The sequence below is a fragment of the Cricetulus griseus genome, chromosome 10, assembly GCF_003668045.3.
Source record: "Cricetulus griseus strain 17A/GY chromosome 10, alternate assembly CriGri-PICRH-1.0, whole genome shotgun sequence".
NCBI classification, from domain to species: domain Eukaryota; kingdom Metazoa; phylum Chordata; class Mammalia; order Rodentia; family Cricetidae; genus Cricetulus; species Cricetulus griseus.
Window position 1 is genome coordinate 2833279 of NC_048603.1, and position 18889 is coordinate 2852167.

Consider the following 18889-nt stretch of genomic DNA (forward strand, 5'->3'; position numbering starts at 1 on the left):
AAACCCAGACTAGAAAAAAAATGTTCTATTTTAAGGGCTGTGACCAATTTTTAATAACTTTCTGCACATTTACACCTTCATAATTGGCATAGTCAAATGGAGCATGTTTCCTCTCCGATGTTTAGAATTATATGGTATAACAGTCAAGAACTTAGAATGATAAAGACCTGTCTTGCCAATAGTCCTTCTTCCCCGAGGAGGTCTTGGAAGAAGACCTATAAACAGTAGATCACAAATCAAAATGACACTTGAGTAATATCTGAGTCAATATCCTATAACTTGAGGAAATGTTTTGGGTGCTGGAATATGAAATAAGCCATCCATTTTTCTGTGGTTTAAGCTTAAGTCTTGAGGCCAGCTTACTCACTCTCCCTATGCAAATGATGAATGAGAGAGAGAGATGGTTGGGCACGTGTGCAGAGAAACAGTCCTTATGTACTCAATGCTGTGCTCACCAGAGTAGGAAAAAGGGAGTGAGCCAGCTCACAGAGACATACTCTGCCTAGTTTGTGGACCAAGGGGAATAGAGGAGATATGAGCCCGAGTACAACATAACTTTGGAAAGTTAGCCCAGTGTATACTCTAATTTCAGATGAATTGTATTAAATGCCCGGTCTCCTTAATGAAGGATCTGGAAAATCAGTAGACAGAAAATGTTGATACCCTGGCATTATGCTGACCCTGCCCCCTGTCAACTGTTAGAGTACTCATGCACACCAGCACTCAGGCAGATGCTTAGACAGCTCAAAGGGCCCTGCGTGGAATAGCTACGCTACGTGTTGTGTGGCTACATCATTCTTTGTGTAGCTGATTAACCACTCTGTATGCATGAGCAAGCTGTCGCTTTTAAGCAAGCGGCCTCTCATATGTGGGTTTCGTTGAGTTCAGTGGTTCATTCCTCACTATTGTATAACTGGAGCAAACAACAGAGATAATTACCCCAACGTAAAAGGCATCAAGTTCCCTTCTAATTCTGGGTTCTTGTTCAAGGGCATCCATACAAGCTCCAAATCTTCACAACCTCCACTTTACCCTGATGGCCTGTAAATCTGCCTGCCCTGCTTGCCTGCGTGTGTGTGTGTGTGTGTGTGTGTGTGTGTGTGTGTGTGTGTGTGTGTGTGTGTGTGTGTTCCACACTTAGCAAGTACAACTAGGTCTTAGGGATGATTCAAACACAGGGCAGCATTCCACACAACAAAGAATGACTCAGCCCCAAATAAGAATAGTGCTGTTAAAAATATGTTTGAGTTTGCAAAGAAAGAGACAAAAATTCCAGTCAAAGTCTCTCAAGGAGGCAGATTTTAGTGCCCTCATCACTAAATCAGAGGAGCAAGCACATAGGAAATTTAATTTTTAATTCTAATGCAGGCGGCGACTGTGTCTTTTCATAATTGTCTGGCATCTGATCTCACAATCCTTCCCTCTAAAAACTCAGCAGAAATGAAATGGAGGGTAGACATATCTGCCATTTTGATCAGAGGTCATAGCAGGGTCTTCGTCTATTCAAAGATTTTACCAGATGGGGGTATCGGATTAAAACATTTGCATAAAATGTTTAAAAGGTGGGGAGATAAAAATATTTTAATTCTTATCAAAAATATCTTTTGTAGTAGTTTATAGAAAACCTCATATTTAACATTTCTTTCCATGTTGAGGTTCAGAGACATACCACAGAAAGAACCCTGTTCTTCACAGTATTAGTCCATGAAGCTCGGATATTAATGTCTCCATAAGAATAGAAACTTCAATTTCCAATGAGGAATCTGAAGTTCAGAGGAAGAGAACGAGTTCAAGGTTAGAGATGGGGAAGAAAGCAAGAAAAGATGGAAGCCATGTTTTCTAATTCTCTCGTGCTTTTGGCCTCAAAGCCATCCCTCATTCCACCCATGCCACTGTAGCCCCCTCTCCCATCCATGTCACTGTAGCCCCCTCTCCCATCCATGTCACTGTAGCCCCCCTCCCATCCATGCCACTGTAGCCCCCCTCCCATCCATGTCACTGTAACCCCCTCCCATCCATGTCACTGTAACCCCCGTCCCATCCATGTCACTGTAGCCCCTCTCTCCCACAGCTCTGTTGTTAGCAGCATAGCCCAGATCCATCTTTTATCGAAATCACTACCTTTTCAAATTACTTCTGTCTCTTCCCTTAGCCAGACTTTTATTCAGAGTCAAGCTCAGTGCTGTCTGGGAATAGCAGGGCATGTTCAGTCATGGATAGGATACATCAAGGAATCACTGTCAGGGCTTTGCTTTTAAACTCCACACTTTATTCACTGTATTCTTATGAAGAATGCAAACTAATAATCTTGAAACAGATGACTTGGTCAAAATAAGAGAGAGGAGGGCTGGCGGGTGCGGAGAACACAGGAAAATATATTCAAAGAGAAAGCATAGTTGAGCTTAAGGAAAGTAGAGCTTGCATAGTGTCTTGGCTTGCTTCTCTCTCCAGTGTCACGTCTTTCACGGCCTTTAATTCATGTGTTTAGTGCACCGTTGGCAACAAGCGCCTTCCCCAAGCTCCTCAAATGTACCAAGTTCTTCAGGGGGCTCCCTCACAGCTTTGAGTCTTCTAGAACCTGGGTCCTCCTGCATTCCACCTAGCTAGCCCATGCTTTTTGCTCCCATCTCAGCTTACATGCTGTTTCTACATCGCTGGCCAGTTCTTCTAGCATTTTCCAGTTGTCTTCATCTCTATCTGCCTCAGTCCACAAGAGGAAAAATAAATAGCTCTATGAGGGCAAGCATTGTCTCAGCTCCATTCACTGGTAACAGTTTGAACAACCCCACTAAAACTAACACTGATATTTAATGCCCCTGCTGGGCCTGGAAGAGGGTAGAATCCTAATCTGGTTTGGTTTTGGGGGTGGGACCTTTGGGGGGTAATGTCAAATGAGAACACAAACATGGGCACTAATTCAGTGAGACTGGGGCTTTATATGAGGAGGAGCAAAGTAAGCCAGGATGCTCCATCATTGGATCCCTCGATGTTCTACCCTGCCTGGAGACTCAACAAGCATCTATTACCATCACAGGAAGCCACCACTATGTATCGCTTCCCAGCCTGTAGAGCCAGGAGCGACATAAACTTATTTCTTTTTGAATTACCTACTATGATTCAGTTACAGAAATGAAAAACAAAGCTATCCCTTGGTCGCTATCCCTTGGTCCCCATCCCAAGCCTAACATCAAAAAATTATGTTTTGAATGAGTGAATAAATAACATTTTAAAATTATTATCCTCTTTTTTACATTCTATCTATATATAATAGTATGGCGCTGAAATTCTAAAAGTTATGCTGTTAGAAAATGCAATACAGAGATTGAACAACAGTGATCCATAAAAATTGTGCAAAATTTGACATTTATCTTAATTATTTGAATTCCCTTCCATGTGGCCTGGATAAGAACCATCCTGTTCCACGGTTCTTCATTTTCTTGAGTTATTAAGTTATACTTTATGAAAACATCCAAGTTCAGAACTTTTCCCTTTCCATTCCCTTTGCACAGGGAATGAAAATATAATTCAGTAGCTTACATGTAAAGAACTGTAGTAGTGTAAAATATAATTCAATAACTTACACATACAGCACCGTACATTACATGTAAGATTAAAAGAGGGAATTCCACAATTTCACAAATAATGAATGTCTCATTGAGGGTGGTGGGAGAGTCAATTTTTTTTTTTTTTTTTTTTTTTTTTTGGTTTTTCGAGACAGGGTTTCTCTGTGTAGCTTTGGAGCCTATCCTGGCACTCACTCTGGAGACCAGGCTGGCCTCGAACTCACAGAGATCCCCCTGCCTCTGCCTCCCGAGTGCTGGGATTAAAGGCGTGCGCCACCACTGCCCGGGGGAACAGTCTAATTCTAATGCCTCAGATGGTTTCTCATGTTGAGGGTTCCCAGAAAGGCATTCCTGAATCCAACTATACTGATTACTGTAGGGAAGTGAACCATTTATTATTAAACATCTGCTATTCCACCCCCAGCTAGGAGTAATGTATATGTGTATTCCTGTAATTGGACACGGCTACTAATTATGATATAATCCAAGAAACTGATGAGTCTCGTGTGTCTTCATTATGGCGGATGGAGATAAACAGGTAGGAAGAACACACACTTTACATTGTCATGACTTCCTCCTATCCCTTCCGAGGGTTGCTTAATCGTGTGTTACAGAAACCTTGCAGCAGCCAGTCACGACTACTCTGAAACACAGGAAGCTAGCCGTGTGACCCAGCTAGTCCTGTGGGTCTTCACACAAAAGGCAGCTGGGGTCCTGGTCTGCTTCAGACTCTATCTGAATGGTGAGGGAGTGTAGGTCAAAGCTCCCGCTGAGGGCGCCAGCAATTCTTGTCCTCACAGACTGGCTGTCCTGGCTGGCAGCTGTGGGCGAAGAGCCATAGGAAGATTAACACAGATACATAGATAATGCAATCTCTCTCTCTCTTTCCCCCCTCTCTCTTTCCCTCTCTCTGTCTCTCTCCCTCCGTCTCTGTCTCTCTTCCTCTCTTTCATCCTCTCTATAATTCTCTCTCCCTCTCTTCCTCTCTCTCCTTCACTCCATTCCTCTCTCTCTCTCTCTCTCTCTCTCTCTCTCTCTCCTCTCTCTCTCACACACACACACACAGAGAGAGAGAGAGAGAGAGAGAGAGAGAGAGAGAGAGGCAGGAGCTGATTGCTTTCAGCTTCAAGTGTTTGGTGCCTGAAGGATGGGGTGAGGGTAGAGCCATCAGCTCTCTTCGAAGAGACAAGGCAGGGGAACTTGAGCACCGTAAAGTACCCCTCACTATGGGTATTCTTCCTACCCAGTTAGCTCTGTAGTCTGGCATTCATAGGAGCTTCCTATGGAAGGAGAGACAAGACTTGGAAAGAAACAGGACCAGGCTGAGCTATTGAGACTTACTGGGACCCACTCACCAGTCCCTCCCCCCCCCAATCTCCCTTTTGCAGCCCTTGGATTTAATTAGAATTTATATCAAGACAAGTGGCAGGAGCAAGGAAGCATTTGGTGCTCCCCACAGACCTCCCCCTGAGCACCCATCCTCACTGCCACCCTTTTTCCTGTCTTCAATAATATCAGGAGGCTGCAAAGTCCCCTCCATGGTAACCTGATTGCTTACTATATTCTTCCACTTGGAGTGAAATATTTGCACAAAAGATCCTGTAAATTTCCTGAAGTCATATCTGAGCCCCTTGGAGAAAAAACACAGCCTTCAAATGACTGTCACAGATATTCCTGGCCCTTGCCTCTGAGCCACTTCTTTAGCCATTTTTGTAACAGCCTAACATACTATCCCTGGCCTAAGCCTTCTCTTAGGAGGAAGAAAAACCTCCTACCTCCCATTTCCCCCAGTCTGAAAACTTATCATGGGCATAATCCTTTTCTACTTGGAAAAAGCAGGCTTCAGTCTATGCTCTCATATGCAGTGTGTTGCATGACCACGGGATGTCGGACCATCTTTCAGAAACACATCTATTAGCTTGCTGGAATTTCAAAGCTGAGCTTCCATTTCCCTTCTTTCATCTTCAGGGTCAGTAAACTACCTTTTACACAGGAGATATTCCATGGAGATTTTTCGTTGTCGAATTCATTCCTGTTATTTAGACTTGGGGCGGTGGTGGTGGGGTTTCCCAAACAAACAGGTAAAGTCATCTTTTCCTGAGGCCAAGGGCTTGAAGTTGGAGTGATGTTTCAGCCATTTGTACTCTCTCTCAACACTATGCAATCAGCCCAGAGGATGCTACTGGGATCATTGTTGCTATGACAACATTGATAAGTGGGTTGGTTTTCAGAGGCTCGCTGGGTAGAGCAACACATTTTACAGTTGTTTTGACAGACAATAGACAGGAAGGGCAGATCTAAAAGGAAGAGAAATGACTACGCTTTCAGGATACGGAGTGAACCTTGCCCCGGGTGTTTACAAAACTCACTGACCTGTAGCCACATGGACAGAGAGAATCACTTGGTTCCCTGTGAGCGACCAGATATGCAGGTTGTGTAGGGACGTCACACCATCAACCGCAAGGATGAGCTCCTTCACGCTGTTGTAACTCAGGCCCTCTGGAACACCTGACATGGGAAAAGTATGACCTTCTTGTTACAATGAGCTCGCTACACAGGCTAAGTCGGCTGCAAAGTCCTCAGCAGATCACCAACTTGCATTCAGACCCCTCTTGGGTCCTGTGCTTCAAACGTTTAAAAATCTGACCCTGTCACCAATTTCAAGTCCATGAGAAAATACTCACAGAATGCACTAGGCAATATCCAGCGATGTAATCATCAAAATGTTATTATACCAACAGTGCTTTTCCCAACTATCTTTTGCACATGCTCTGAAACTGTGATGAAACAACATGGGGTCTGGTGTCATAAACCTTGGGTTTGCATTCTGACTACAATTACTATGAATTTTCCCAAATTGTGATTCTTCGCTGATGAATACTAAAATGTGGCCAATAAGAGCAATGCATGGAAATGGAATGATACGGACACCTCGTGGAACAAGCCCGTTATTTGTAAATTATAATGCTATGCAATGTTGGTTGTCTAGCAAGTCACTCCAGGAATTGTGCTAAGAGGAAGTGCTAACATTGCGATGACCTCTGATCATTTGGTTTGCAAAATTCCTATTGTTTTAGCTGCCCAATCAGCATTCAACATCTGGGTCACAGACTATCATTTCAGTCACTCTTCTAAATGAATCGTGGGAAGATGGGAAGACCACCAGCCAATGAGCTTTCTTTTCATTTTTTTTCCATTTAATTTTGACAGGTTCTCACTCTGTAACCCTTAAATGGCCTGAATTTATGGGTAACAGTTCTCAGGCCTGTACCTCAAAAATGCTGAGCTTACAGGCATCTGCCACTATACCTGACTAATTAGCGAGTCTTTGGGACTGAACTAGTTCCAATGTGTACGTCACACCTAACTGCAGAGATGCAGTCTGAGAAATTCAGAAAACAGCAATATTTCAACTGTGTCGATGCCAAATGAAAAGAAAATCACCAAAATGCAGAACAGAGGAAGGAAACGTGCTCAGTAAGCTTTAGTCATGGCCTGCTTTCTTGACTGTGAGAGTCACTACTGTCATCTATTTCTGATTGACTGGAAGGCCACGGAGCCTGGCAAAGCAGAATATACAAGATCTCACTGGCTATGGGCAATAAGGTTAATAAGCAAAAGATCCTACTTTGGGCTAGGAACAAACTTGAAACCTCATTTCCCCAGCTCTGCCCACTGCCCCCCCCCTCCCCGCCATCCCGCCATGTTAAAGTTCCACGCCTCTTGTTTTGTAGAACTTGCTGTTCTGTTCTATTCTTTCTCATGGTTTGGACAACGTCCTCTTTCACTCAAGGGTAGCTCCCTCCATCAGGAGAGTGTCAATCACGGCTTTGCTCATCCTCGTAAGTCTGATTTTTAAGGACACGATCTGGCAGGGTTCAGCAAGCACTTACTGAGCAAATAAAAGTCATCCCAGTGTCCTTGTGCTTGAGACACATGAGACCCAGGTGTTCAATTATAATGCCGCCTAAGGGGAAGACTCCTCTTGAATTTCTTAGATGTACTTGGGGACATATTAATAAAATATTTCCCTCTAATTTTGTATTTAGTGTTTGTTCTTGATATCTTTGCATTGTGAGACATAATTTAGCATATACATATATATAATTTCTATTTGTTCCGTATAAGCAAAAACCAAATATTAAAAATCCTTATCACTCTAATTTTGTTCTGTAATACAAATGAACCCGGAGCATGCCTTGCAGTCACCCTTTATGATCAAAGGGGGGAAGCATCAGTCCCAGGAATAACCATGAAAGCCCTCCTACCTTCCAGGAGTAAGATGGAGAAGTCTTTTAAGATCATGATGGTACTGACCAAAACCAGGATGGAAAAGACAAATGTACACACTGGATCAGCAATTTTGTAGTCTGGCTGGAAAAAACACGGCAGCTTTGGTTAACCGAGTTCAAACTTTCTACCAAGAAAACCGATTAATAAAATAAGTGGCCTTCTCTAAGTTCTTCTTCGTCACTGCTCATCTACCTTCCTGACCCTTAGCACTCAACTCAAAGGCAGCATGTTCTGAATTTCCAGTGAGTAAGGAATGGAGGCTTCTGGAAATGTGCTCCCAATAACTTAGGAATTAAAGTAAAACATACTGGTAAGTATTCGCTAAAAATACCTGATTGAAAGTTTCTTAAATTAATATGAAAACACTATAGTCATGGAAATGTGTGAAAAGATGATCACACTAGCCAAAGCTTTTCAACCATAATTATGGTTGAAAAGGCTCAGAGTGTCATTTATTTCAGCCTTTAAAGACCAAACTAAGGCATGAGACTTGATTCATGTGCCCACCCCCCTCTCTCCATTGGAGTAAAATACACGCTATTCTGATTGTAATGTAGTAGCGAAGCTCTTTGGCACAGAAAAGTCCAAGCTTCACTTCCCTAGGGAAACAGAAGCATTAACTGAACCTTGTGCAGGGACTTGAGTTATTTTCTTTTGGAAGTTGCTGCATGGGATTTTATTAGTTACCCAGCAAAGAAAATTATAAATCAAAGTATTTACCAACTACATGGTGAGGGCCATGGGTAGATAGGCAGTTACAACCGAGCTGGCAAAATCCTGCTACAGTCTCAGATGGTATCTGATGACATTCTTAGCTTTGGATTGCTGAAAGCTAGTGGTCTGCTAAGAATGCATTGCAATTTTTTTAAGTTGAAATAGATTGCTCAATATAATATATTCTGATCATCATTTCCCAGCTCCTCTCAGTTCCTTCCCACTTCCACACCCACCCAAATCCACACTCTTTCTTTCTTCCTCTCCATAGAATACACACAGGCATCGATAATAATAATAATAATAATAATAATAATAATAATAATAATAATAATAATTTGATGATGATAACAGATAAAATAAAAAACAAACAGAATAAGACAAAAAATAGAAGAAAAAGCCAAAGAAAAAGAGCAAGAAACACACATGGATATGGACACATAAACAAATGCCCACACACAAAAATCCCATAAAAACACATAACCAGAAGTTATAATATTTATGCAAAGGACCTGTAGGATTTTTTTAAATGCTCTGACAAAGCATTAAGAGACAAAGAACCTCCAAAAACGCCATTGATTTTATTATGCTTTGGCTTCTACTGCTGGGTATGGTGCCTGCCCTTAACTATGGTTCCACCCCACTAGAGAAAACTAACTTTTCATTTGTGAGTGGTTATCAACTGGGAATAGCTTCTGGGTTTGGGATGGGGGCTTGTGTCCATGTCCCCTCTCAGCGCTAGGACCACACATGAGGCCTGGGTCAGCCCAGGAAGTGTGCATGCTGCCACAGTCTGCATGAGTTCACATGTGCGTGGGTCCTGTTGGGTTTAAAAGGCCTCCGTTCATCGTATTCTCCATCCCCTCTGGCAAACTCAAGCTGTTCATCTTTACGCTTTTAAATTGTCTTTGACTTTGACTTGAAGCTTTCATTTCACTTTTAAAGTTTTTGTGTATTACCTGACTTGAAGCTTTCAAGGGGGCATTTTCTCTGTCTGAGTTCGGAATTCTGTTTGTTTGTTTGTTTGTTTGTTTGAGACAGGGTTTCTCTTGCTTTGGGGCCTACCCTGGAACTTGCTCTGTAGACCAGGCTGGCCTCGAACTCACAGAGATCTGCCTGCCTCTGCCTCCTGAGTGCTAGGATTAAAGGCATATGCCACCAACGCCGGCCTGGAATTCTTTTATTGTTTACTTTTACTTATGTATTTCCACACTTTGGGAAAAACACTATTCTTTCCAAATTGGAAAATCCTGATAGCATGACAAAAAAAAAGTAGAGCTGAATGATATTTTTACCCCCACTCTCTCTGTCCCAGCACCCAACTCTTTTGGTGAGTACTTGCATGTTTAGGGTGGGAGATCCTTCTCCACTCCCATTTTGCCCCAGAGTTCTGCTTTGGGGGAAAAGAAGCTCCTCCCACACTGAGGACAATGTAAATAGGTCTCTGAATCAAGCACTTTAACCTTCCCCAGCCAAACAGTAGGCATAAGTTCAAAGCTCAATGAATTGGTGAGCCTCCCAAGAAATGTGATTCTCAGAGTGCCAGAGAGATTGCTCAGTGGTTAGGAGTGACTGTTGCTCTTACAGAGAACCTGAGTTCATGTCCAAGCATTCACATTACGCCCCAGAGAATCTGATTTATAAAATAAACATAAGTCTTTAAGAAATATGACTCTCAGCTATGATAAGAACAGGAAAAATACTTGATCAGACACATTTATTTCAGCACGATATGCACAGATGCCAAACTGTGCCCTTATTTCTACCTTGATTTCTATCAAGGTAGAAATAAGTATATCTGAGTTCATTCCATACATTTCAGCCAATTAGTTTAATCTAAACAAATCAGATATCTCATCCATTGCTTCCATCTAAATACACTCAAGGTGTTCATGCTTTCATTGTTTTACATTTTAACACCGTATCAAAAGGAACTTTCTTGAAAGACTCAAACAGATAAAGGTAGCTCTTTGGAATCTGGAGAATATTAAGGCTTCAGTATTTGTTAGCTTTAACTTTCTGAAGCGGTTTGTGCAGGTCAGCACAGGCTGCTAATATTGGTTGTATTTGAGTCTTAGGATTACTATGATTACCTAAACATACCTTAAAGTAGATGATGAGAGCACTAATTAGCACACTGATGCTCTGAAATACATCCCCAAGGGCATGCACAAAGGCTGCTCTGACACTGGCATTAGCTTGCTCATCCTTGTGGTTGTGGCCAAGGTGCCGTTGGTGCAAAATTGCAGTTAGTCTGAAAGAGACGATAATGTTTCTGACACATGGACAATAAGCCTTTAAAAACCTATGTAGCATAATGGAGAAGTCATCAGTAGCATTCATTATCGAAACTGTCAGGTAGTTAGATTATCAGTGCTTTAAAGTGTGCCACGTTGGACTTATATTTGATTATAAGTATACCTTAGAACGTTTAAAAACTCTCAAAAGGAAATATTTTAAAAATTCACCTCAGTTTTCTGGAGAATTCACCAGCATAATCCTATTCTGTTCCACAGTAAAACTGAAAAACATTATTGCTTTCATGAAAACCAAACCTTGGTCCAATTAGATGACGTTGGTTTTGCCCACCAACATGTAAGTGCTGCTATTGCAACCCTGAGTATATCTTGATGAGCTTGTTCCCAGGCTTTGTAGCTGGCTCAGACTATTGGCTTTTATCTCCCTTGGCAGCTTGCATAGAACCTTCAAATTCTCTAAGAGTTATTCCACAGGGAGGAGGCTTCCGCGTCAACTTGAGCTCAGTCCCTCCTTCATACAAAGTACATGTTGTCTCCGGAAATAAGTTCTTCCCTTCAAGTTCTGGGAGTCAAGCAAGGATATTTTTGAGGAACTTCTTGGTCTCTCTTGACCAACACTCAAAAGGTTTCGCCTGTGTCATACTGGTGTTTTGGTACACAGTCCATGACTTTTGGAGGGAATTCATCAATCTATATAGCTATATGTTTATGTGCTCCTATGTATGCCAACACTTGTGTATGTGGTTATCAGAGAACCACCTTGATTCAGGAGCTATCTACCCTGTTTATGAGACAGAGTCTCATTAGCTTGAGACTCACTGATTTGGCTAGGCAAGCTGACTGATGAACCATGTCTTTGTGTCCCCAGCATTGAGATTACAAACCACTATGCCTAGGATTTTTCTGTGGCTTCTGGGGGAGGGGGTTCAAATTTATGCATCGCAAGCATGAAATATCTATTCTGCTCCCAAAGTTAGAATCTTTAATTTTTCATTGTGCTTAATTGGGTTGGTTTGAATGACTGTTTGAAATCAGAATAATTTTCTAATGGCCAATGAAGAGAATACTGTGTCTGCATATATACCTATTCATACAGAGACTGAAATCACCTGATCTAGTATAAAGAACTTGTCTATATGCATACATGCTGCAACATATTGCAAAGTTCAGCATGACTCTTCCCAACAAACTGAAGGAAACATCATATATGGGCAAAGTATCTGTTAAATCCCAGGCCATCACCAAAAGCAGAATCACAGATACCCACCATTGTGGGTATTCCTACAATGCAGTTTTCAGATTGTCAGTATTTGGATAGAAATTCACTGTCAACTATGAGTTACCATTCCACACGCCCCAGATGGCCTGATAGGCTGGCAGTCTATAAGTCTTCTAGATCTGTTATTTATGTTCATCACTTTGTCATTCAGTCTTTTACTTGTGTTATTTTAAGATGATGGGGAACAAACATATTGAGGCATGGTTAAATATTTGTACCATAAACTGGGCATGATATCTCCCCAGCATACATTTGTGGCAGAGATAGCAGGGATCTCTCTCTCTCTCTCTCTCTCTCTCTCTCTCTCTCTCTCTCCTTATCTCTCCCTCCACCCTCTCTCTCTCACACACACATTTATGCTCATATCGACTAAAAATAGCCACTATGGTTGGTACAGAGGTGCTGGTTTAGATACACATAGCAACTGGATTGAATTCACAAATTATGCAGGAAAAACATTTGCTTTAGGGATCTGTCTACAATTTTATCAAAGACCATGAGGACATGGTTGGTATTGGAATTTTCTGTCTTGGTTTGGGGTTCCTAGGGGCAAATATGCTGTAAGGTCAAAAACGGAGGTATCAAAATGTAAGGCTCTTACAATAACCTGAGGGAACTTTTCAAACCATACAAGTTAGTATAGCTGCCAAATGCAAAGATTTCACCATGCCCTCTCTTTAAAAAATGCTGTACCATTTTTGTTTCTTCAACCACTGTCAAGTCTTTGATGTCAAATCTACCTTATAATATGTATAAGTTTGTGCTGGAAGATTAGAAGATGACACACTTCGTACTGGAAGTGTTTTCAATTTTTTTTTTTGTGTGTGTGTGTGTGTGAATTTTTACATAAAATTTATGAGTTAAATATCCCTGATTTAATGATTCAAAATGTTCCAAGAATTTTGAGACTGAAACATATTCCAATGTTTCAGGCTTCAGGACATTTTAGATTTTGGATCAGGAATATTCAATCTGTATATGATTTTCATTTTACTGAATTAATAAATTACCACAATGTTTTAGGAGTTTAGAACAACATGAATTCATTATCTTACAACTCTGGAGGTGAGAAGTATGAAGTAGGTTTGAAAGACTGAATTCTTTCGGAAGGCACTCGTTGGATGAGTTTCTTTTTCCCTAACAGCTTTTCATGTAGTAGCATATTATAATGATGAAATAGAGTTTGATGGAAGAAAAACCTCCATTTTTGCTTTGATTGAAATATACAAAGGTGGCGACCTCTTTACAAAGAGACCTTAAATACAAAATCCATACTACGGTAAATCATTTCTAAGGTCTCTCAGCAATCCTGAGATTCATAATCTACTTACATAACAAAATTTGAACCTTTTGGAAGCCACATGCCATGGGGTCATTAACACACATGAGAAAGCAGAGTAGATGGCAACTCTGTTCCAAATGCATGGATCTAGATTCGTATACTAATTCCTCACTACCTATTCAACATAGCTGAGTTTCCCTTTCATACTCTGCGGGGTTGGAAGACTGCTAAATTCAATTTGATGTGTATATCGCAAAATCCTTTCCCACTCTCTGACATGGTGGAAGCTTTCACAAGTGTGGCTAATAGAAGTGAATGTTTTAAAACTCCTTAAACTACAGTGATCAATACTATGTTCAGTTTGAGTGGCACTCAAACACCATGTGAGAACTTTAGCGTCTTCAAAGACAAAGGTGATTTTTTTTTAGATAGAACTGAAGATAAGCCAAATGAATAGACACTCAACACGGATGACTTACACAATGTTGGCTGCCACTGCACAGCCAGAAACAGTGATCATGATGCTTGCTTGGATCTGGTAATCCGGATATAATAGGCGCTCACAGGCAAGGTACACCAGCACACCAGTCACCACCCAGATGCAAAGGACAGACAGCAGGGCTCCAAGGATCTCTGGGAGTCAAATTCACAGAAGACAACATGAATATCACCTTCGTATGCCCAGCTCCCCAGCAAGAGTCATAGACTCTTTGATCCCCCTGCCTAGGAAAATGGCTTTATACTGTTGTTTGCCAGTAATTCATGAAGCAGAAGTATGAATGGATTTGAAAACTGAGATGAGGTGCTTTAGCATTGCATCCATAAAACACGAACATCAGAATTCATTATGCTTCCTATTACCGAGTAATTTTCAGCAAATTTTTAGAACAAATTAATTGCTGCCTGCCCTCCCTGTTCTCCTTGGGGATTTTAATTTACACAGGTGCTAAAATGATGGAAACTTATTAGGGGATGAAATAATGAGATACGACGAGTAAAATGTGTTTAGAAACTCTTAATTTCTCCATAAAGCATTTACAACTTGCCGGCCCTGGCACCTTTTGAGGAATAAGCTAGTAAAAAGGGAAGGCTTTGGAGTGTACTTTGCAAAAATGGGTTTCATTTGCCAACCGGACATATTGTAAACACAGAGGCAAACTCAAGGGCTTCTCTGCACTCCAACTGCATTTTTAGAGCAACTGCAAGGAAAAGGAACATCAAAATGGAAATATTTGCATTAATATTTGAAGATAAGAGAGATCTCGATTGCTTGTTTAAGAAAGAAAGTACTTTGGCTCCCATGGACATTTCTTAATACCTCACCCTGTTCTTTCACTCAGCCTTGTAGATAGATTTTTTAAAACCACCAAGGGTCTAGAAATACGCTGTGAGCCACTGGTCAGGCAAAGTCCATTATGCTATTCTCTACTATCTGCCCTGGTTTCATTCTGTTGCTGTAACAAACACCAACTGAGGAAAGGAATAGGTTTATTTGGCATAACTTCCAGGCTACAATTTATCACTGATGGAAGTCAAGACCAGAACTCAAGAAAGAACTCGAACCAGAAACAATGGAGGGATGCTGCTTGATAGCTTCTGCTTAGCTGGCTTCTTACACAGCACAAGACCATCAACCTAGGGAATGGCGCCGCCCATGTAAGGCAGGGCCTTCCCACAGCAATCAAGAATACCCACCAGGGACATGCCGACAGATCAATCTTATCTGGACAGTCCCTCTTTTGGGAGTCCCTTCTCAGGTGACTCTAGGCTGTGCCAAGATGACAGTTAACTGTGACACTCCCTTTCTGTTATTCCTACACATCAACTCCTGTTAAAGCAGAATTGTATACCATTACTCGATATAAGTGGCTATTGCTTCCCTGACTTTAGTCATTTAATACAATCTTCATTATTGTGCCTCTTACCTTAGTCAAAGTCTCACTTTAATTTGCTTTTGTGCTTAGCTTCTTCCTAAATAAGTAACCCATAAAATTACAAGTTTGATGTACTACTTTCTGTTTCATCACAACAGAATGCATATGTGACTGTTGCCCTGGCAACGCTCAACACATCTGATGGCCCATCCATGGAACATTTTTCACACTACCGGAAGTGCTGGTACAGAGAGTTAGGACTTCACTTCAAGTATCAGCCCCATATGGTATATCAGTGACTGCCTATCGGTCTGTCTGTATACAGTTCCTATCCACTGTATACAGATAAGAGCTTCTTTTTTTAGAAGGTAGGACTTTAAAATAGCATATGGATAGATACGAGTTGGCAAGTGTTGTGGCTGGAATTATGTGCTCAAGGATTTGTGTGTAAAAATGTTATTCATCGGCAATTCTTATTGTCACCTTATTTGAAAATGGGGTCTTTGCACCGGACTAGTTAAAATACAACCATTCAAATATGGCTGGTTTACTTACTCTTAGGGGAAGTATGGAAATAGTTATGCATACAGACAGAGTGCAAGACAGTGCAAAGTTCAAAGCAGAGATACTTACGTCAAAGGATAACAAAGATTGGAGCATACCACCAGCAGGTCTGAGAGAGCTATGGAGCAGGTTTTCCCTGGCAGACCTCAGAAGAAGCCAACTTTACTCACGCCCTAATCTCATACTTCCGTTTCTCTAGACCGCTAAGACAGTAAATTCTCTCTGAGCCGTCCAGTTGGAACCCTACTGTTAAAGCAGCTCGGTGAAACATACACTATTAAACAAACTCTCAAGAATTACCATTTAATTAGTTAGATTGTTTAAAGCTTCCTTTGCTGAAATTAATGAGAATCAGGCTTAAGAAAAAAATCTGCTTAACCAGAAACAGAGACTGAATTCACACATGGTGAGTGGTATGGTCCCTATCCACCGGGGAATCTGAATCAAGATATTCCAGTTGAGCGTGTCCCACCCAAAGCCCATGTGTAGAAATGTGTAGTGAGAAAAGAGCTGGATCAATAAAGCCCTCATGACAAGCTCAAGGATCAACAGGCAAATGGAAACATTATGTAGGGATCCAAGAAGAGCAACTAGTTAGAAAAGAAACACATGGCTGCGTTTGTGTATCTCCGTGAAGCTGGGTTACTTTGCCTGTCTAAAACCCCTGATTGGGCTAATAAAGATCTGAGTGGCCAATAGCAAGGCAGGACAAAGGGAAGGCATAGCTGAAAGGCAGAGGGAATTAATAGGAGGAGAAATCTGGGGAAAGAAAGATCAAGGAGCAAGAAAAGAAGGGGCCAGCACACAGCCAGACATGCAACAAGAATCAAAAAATAATACAGGAATGAGAAAGGTAAAAGCCAGAGGCAAAAGGTAGATGGAATGAAATTTAAGTTAAGAAAAGCTGGCTAGAAGTAAGCCAAGCTAAGGCTGGGCATTCATAAGAAAGGAAAAGCCTGAGTGAGAGCCTTCATCCAGCAGCTGATAGAAGCAGAAGCAGACACCACACAGCTAAACACTGAGCTGAACTCTGGAATCCAGTTGCAGAGAGGGAGGAGTGATGAGCAAAGCGGTCAAGACCAGGCTGGAGAAACCCACAGAAACAGCTGACCTGAACACGGGGGGAGCCCATGGACCCCAGAATGATAGCTAGGAAACCAGCATGGGATTGATCCAGAGGATGTCAGTTTGGAGGTCTGGTTAATCTATGGGGCCTTTGATAATGCATCAGTATTTATCCCTAGTACAGGAATGGACTTTGGGAGCCCACAACACATAGAGGGAAACTCTCTCAGCCTAGACACATGCCGGAGGGTCTAGGTCCTGCTACAAGAGATTTGACAGACTTTGAAGATTCCCTATGGAAGGCTTCACCCTCCCTGGGGAGCAGAAGGGAGCTGGGATGGGGGGGGCAGGGGAGGAGGGGAGGGAGAGGGGACTGGGATTGCCATGTAAAAGAAGCTTGTTTCTAATTTAAAATTGGTCTGAATTAGAATTTAGAATGCAATTAGAAAAAGAAAAAGGAAAGAAAGAAACACATGAGGAAACATGGGTCAGTGCCACCACAGTTTCCAAGAAAACACCCAAGCAAGGCAAGGCCAGCGGATTGGCCATCCTGGGCTGTGGCTTCTCAGGGCCCACCCATGTCTCTAGGCAGTGCTTTACATGGTAACCACCTGTGCAGCCATTTAACTAGAAATCAGATAAAATCAAAAATATTATTATACCATACTGGTCCCATTTAAAGTTCTCAATATTTATATCATTAACTATATCTCAAAATGTTTTACCTAATAGTGGAGCGTTTTATTGAACAATCTTTGTCTTTTAGGATATTAAGGGTCATAAATTTTCATGGTCAAGGGGACACAGTCTAAGCCAGTGGTTCTTAACCTTCATAATGCTGGGACCCTTTAACACAGTTCCTTATGCCGTGGTGACCCCAAGCCATAAAATTATTTTCATTGCTACTTCATAGCTGTAAATTTTCTACTGCAATGTCAATACCTGTTTTGCAGGGTATCTGTTATGTGATCCCCGTGAAAGGGTTGCTCAATGCCCCCAAAGGGTGGGGAACCACAGGTTGAGAAGCACTGGTCTAAACAATGATGGAACATTCTGAGTCTACTTTCTCGTAAAAAGAAAACATTCTAGAGGAACAAAACTGTTCTAACAATACCAGAAAGTGTTGAGCACGTGTAAAAATTTGTGCTGACAAATGCTGAGAGCTCAAGCAAGCTCACATGGCTTCCAAGTGCACGGGGCCAGTTCTCTAAACTCTCTCTCTCACCAACTTTGCGTTGCTATTTGTTTCTCTCTGAACGATGAAGGGAAGCCAATCCAGAACACCCGCACTGTTAAACTGCTTAGTTCATAGACCTTAGTATTCTAACTTCAAAAACCTAGAGCTCACATTGTCAGGAACAAGCTCCGGTTTGCAGCCACTGACGTCTTTCACTGGGAAGGCTGACCGTGAGGGCTACCCATGCATTTGCCTTGACTTCTGAGCCAGTGTGAAATCACAGAGCTGCAGCTATGTATTTCTAAGACTGGCACAAAACACTCCAACAGCAACTCCTGCAGCTAATATATAAACTCCTCCAGCAGACAGGGGACATAGAGCTGCAGTGTGTGTGGATGGGTGAGAGGGTGCTGTAAAGAAAACCCATGATAAATAGTTTGCAGAGCAAGGGCAAGGAGTCACTCAGTGCAAGCAGCAGCTCTGAGAAAGGAGGAAGGGGTGGATTTTATTCCTTCTCTTCTTTCTCACAGTCAGCATTTGCTTTTACTTTGTCGGTGGTGATTAAGTGAACAGGTATTCAGCTGAGCCAGGTATGCCCTGAATGGCTGTCTTGGTGCATTTTCTGCTGCTGTAACAAAATACTACAGGCTAGGTGATTTATAATGAAAGGTTTCTTGTTTTGGTTTGGTTTTTTGCTCACAGTCCTGGGTGCCGGGAAGTACCAGACCAAGGTTCTTGAAGCTGACAAACATTTCTGAGCCCCATGGTAGCATGATAGAAAATCGAGCAAGTGTGTGCGAGACAAGGGGAAGAAATTATA

At 41.8% G+C, this 18889-nt stretch overlaps 1 protein-coding gene across 1 annotated transcript in view; it reads right to left on the reverse strand.

Annotated features, from left to right (window-relative positions):
• Positions 1-4238: 4238 nt before the first annotated feature.
• The window catches only part of Slc30a8 (solute carrier family 30 member 8), a 34100-nt gene continuing 19449 nt past the window's right edge, over positions 4239-18889 (reverse strand). Inside the window, exons 4-8 of the mRNA XM_027431399.1 lie at positions 13869-14022; positions 10674-10824; positions 7832-7937; positions 5937-6071; positions 4239-4384 (exon numbers count right to left, since the gene is read on the reverse strand). Of these exons, the coding sequence (XP_027287200.1) occupies positions 4239-4384; positions 5937-6071; positions 7832-7937; positions 10674-10824; positions 13869-14022 (692 nt within the window). The remainder of the gene's footprint in view (positions 4385-5936; positions 6072-7831; positions 7938-10673; positions 10825-13868; positions 14023-18889) is intronic.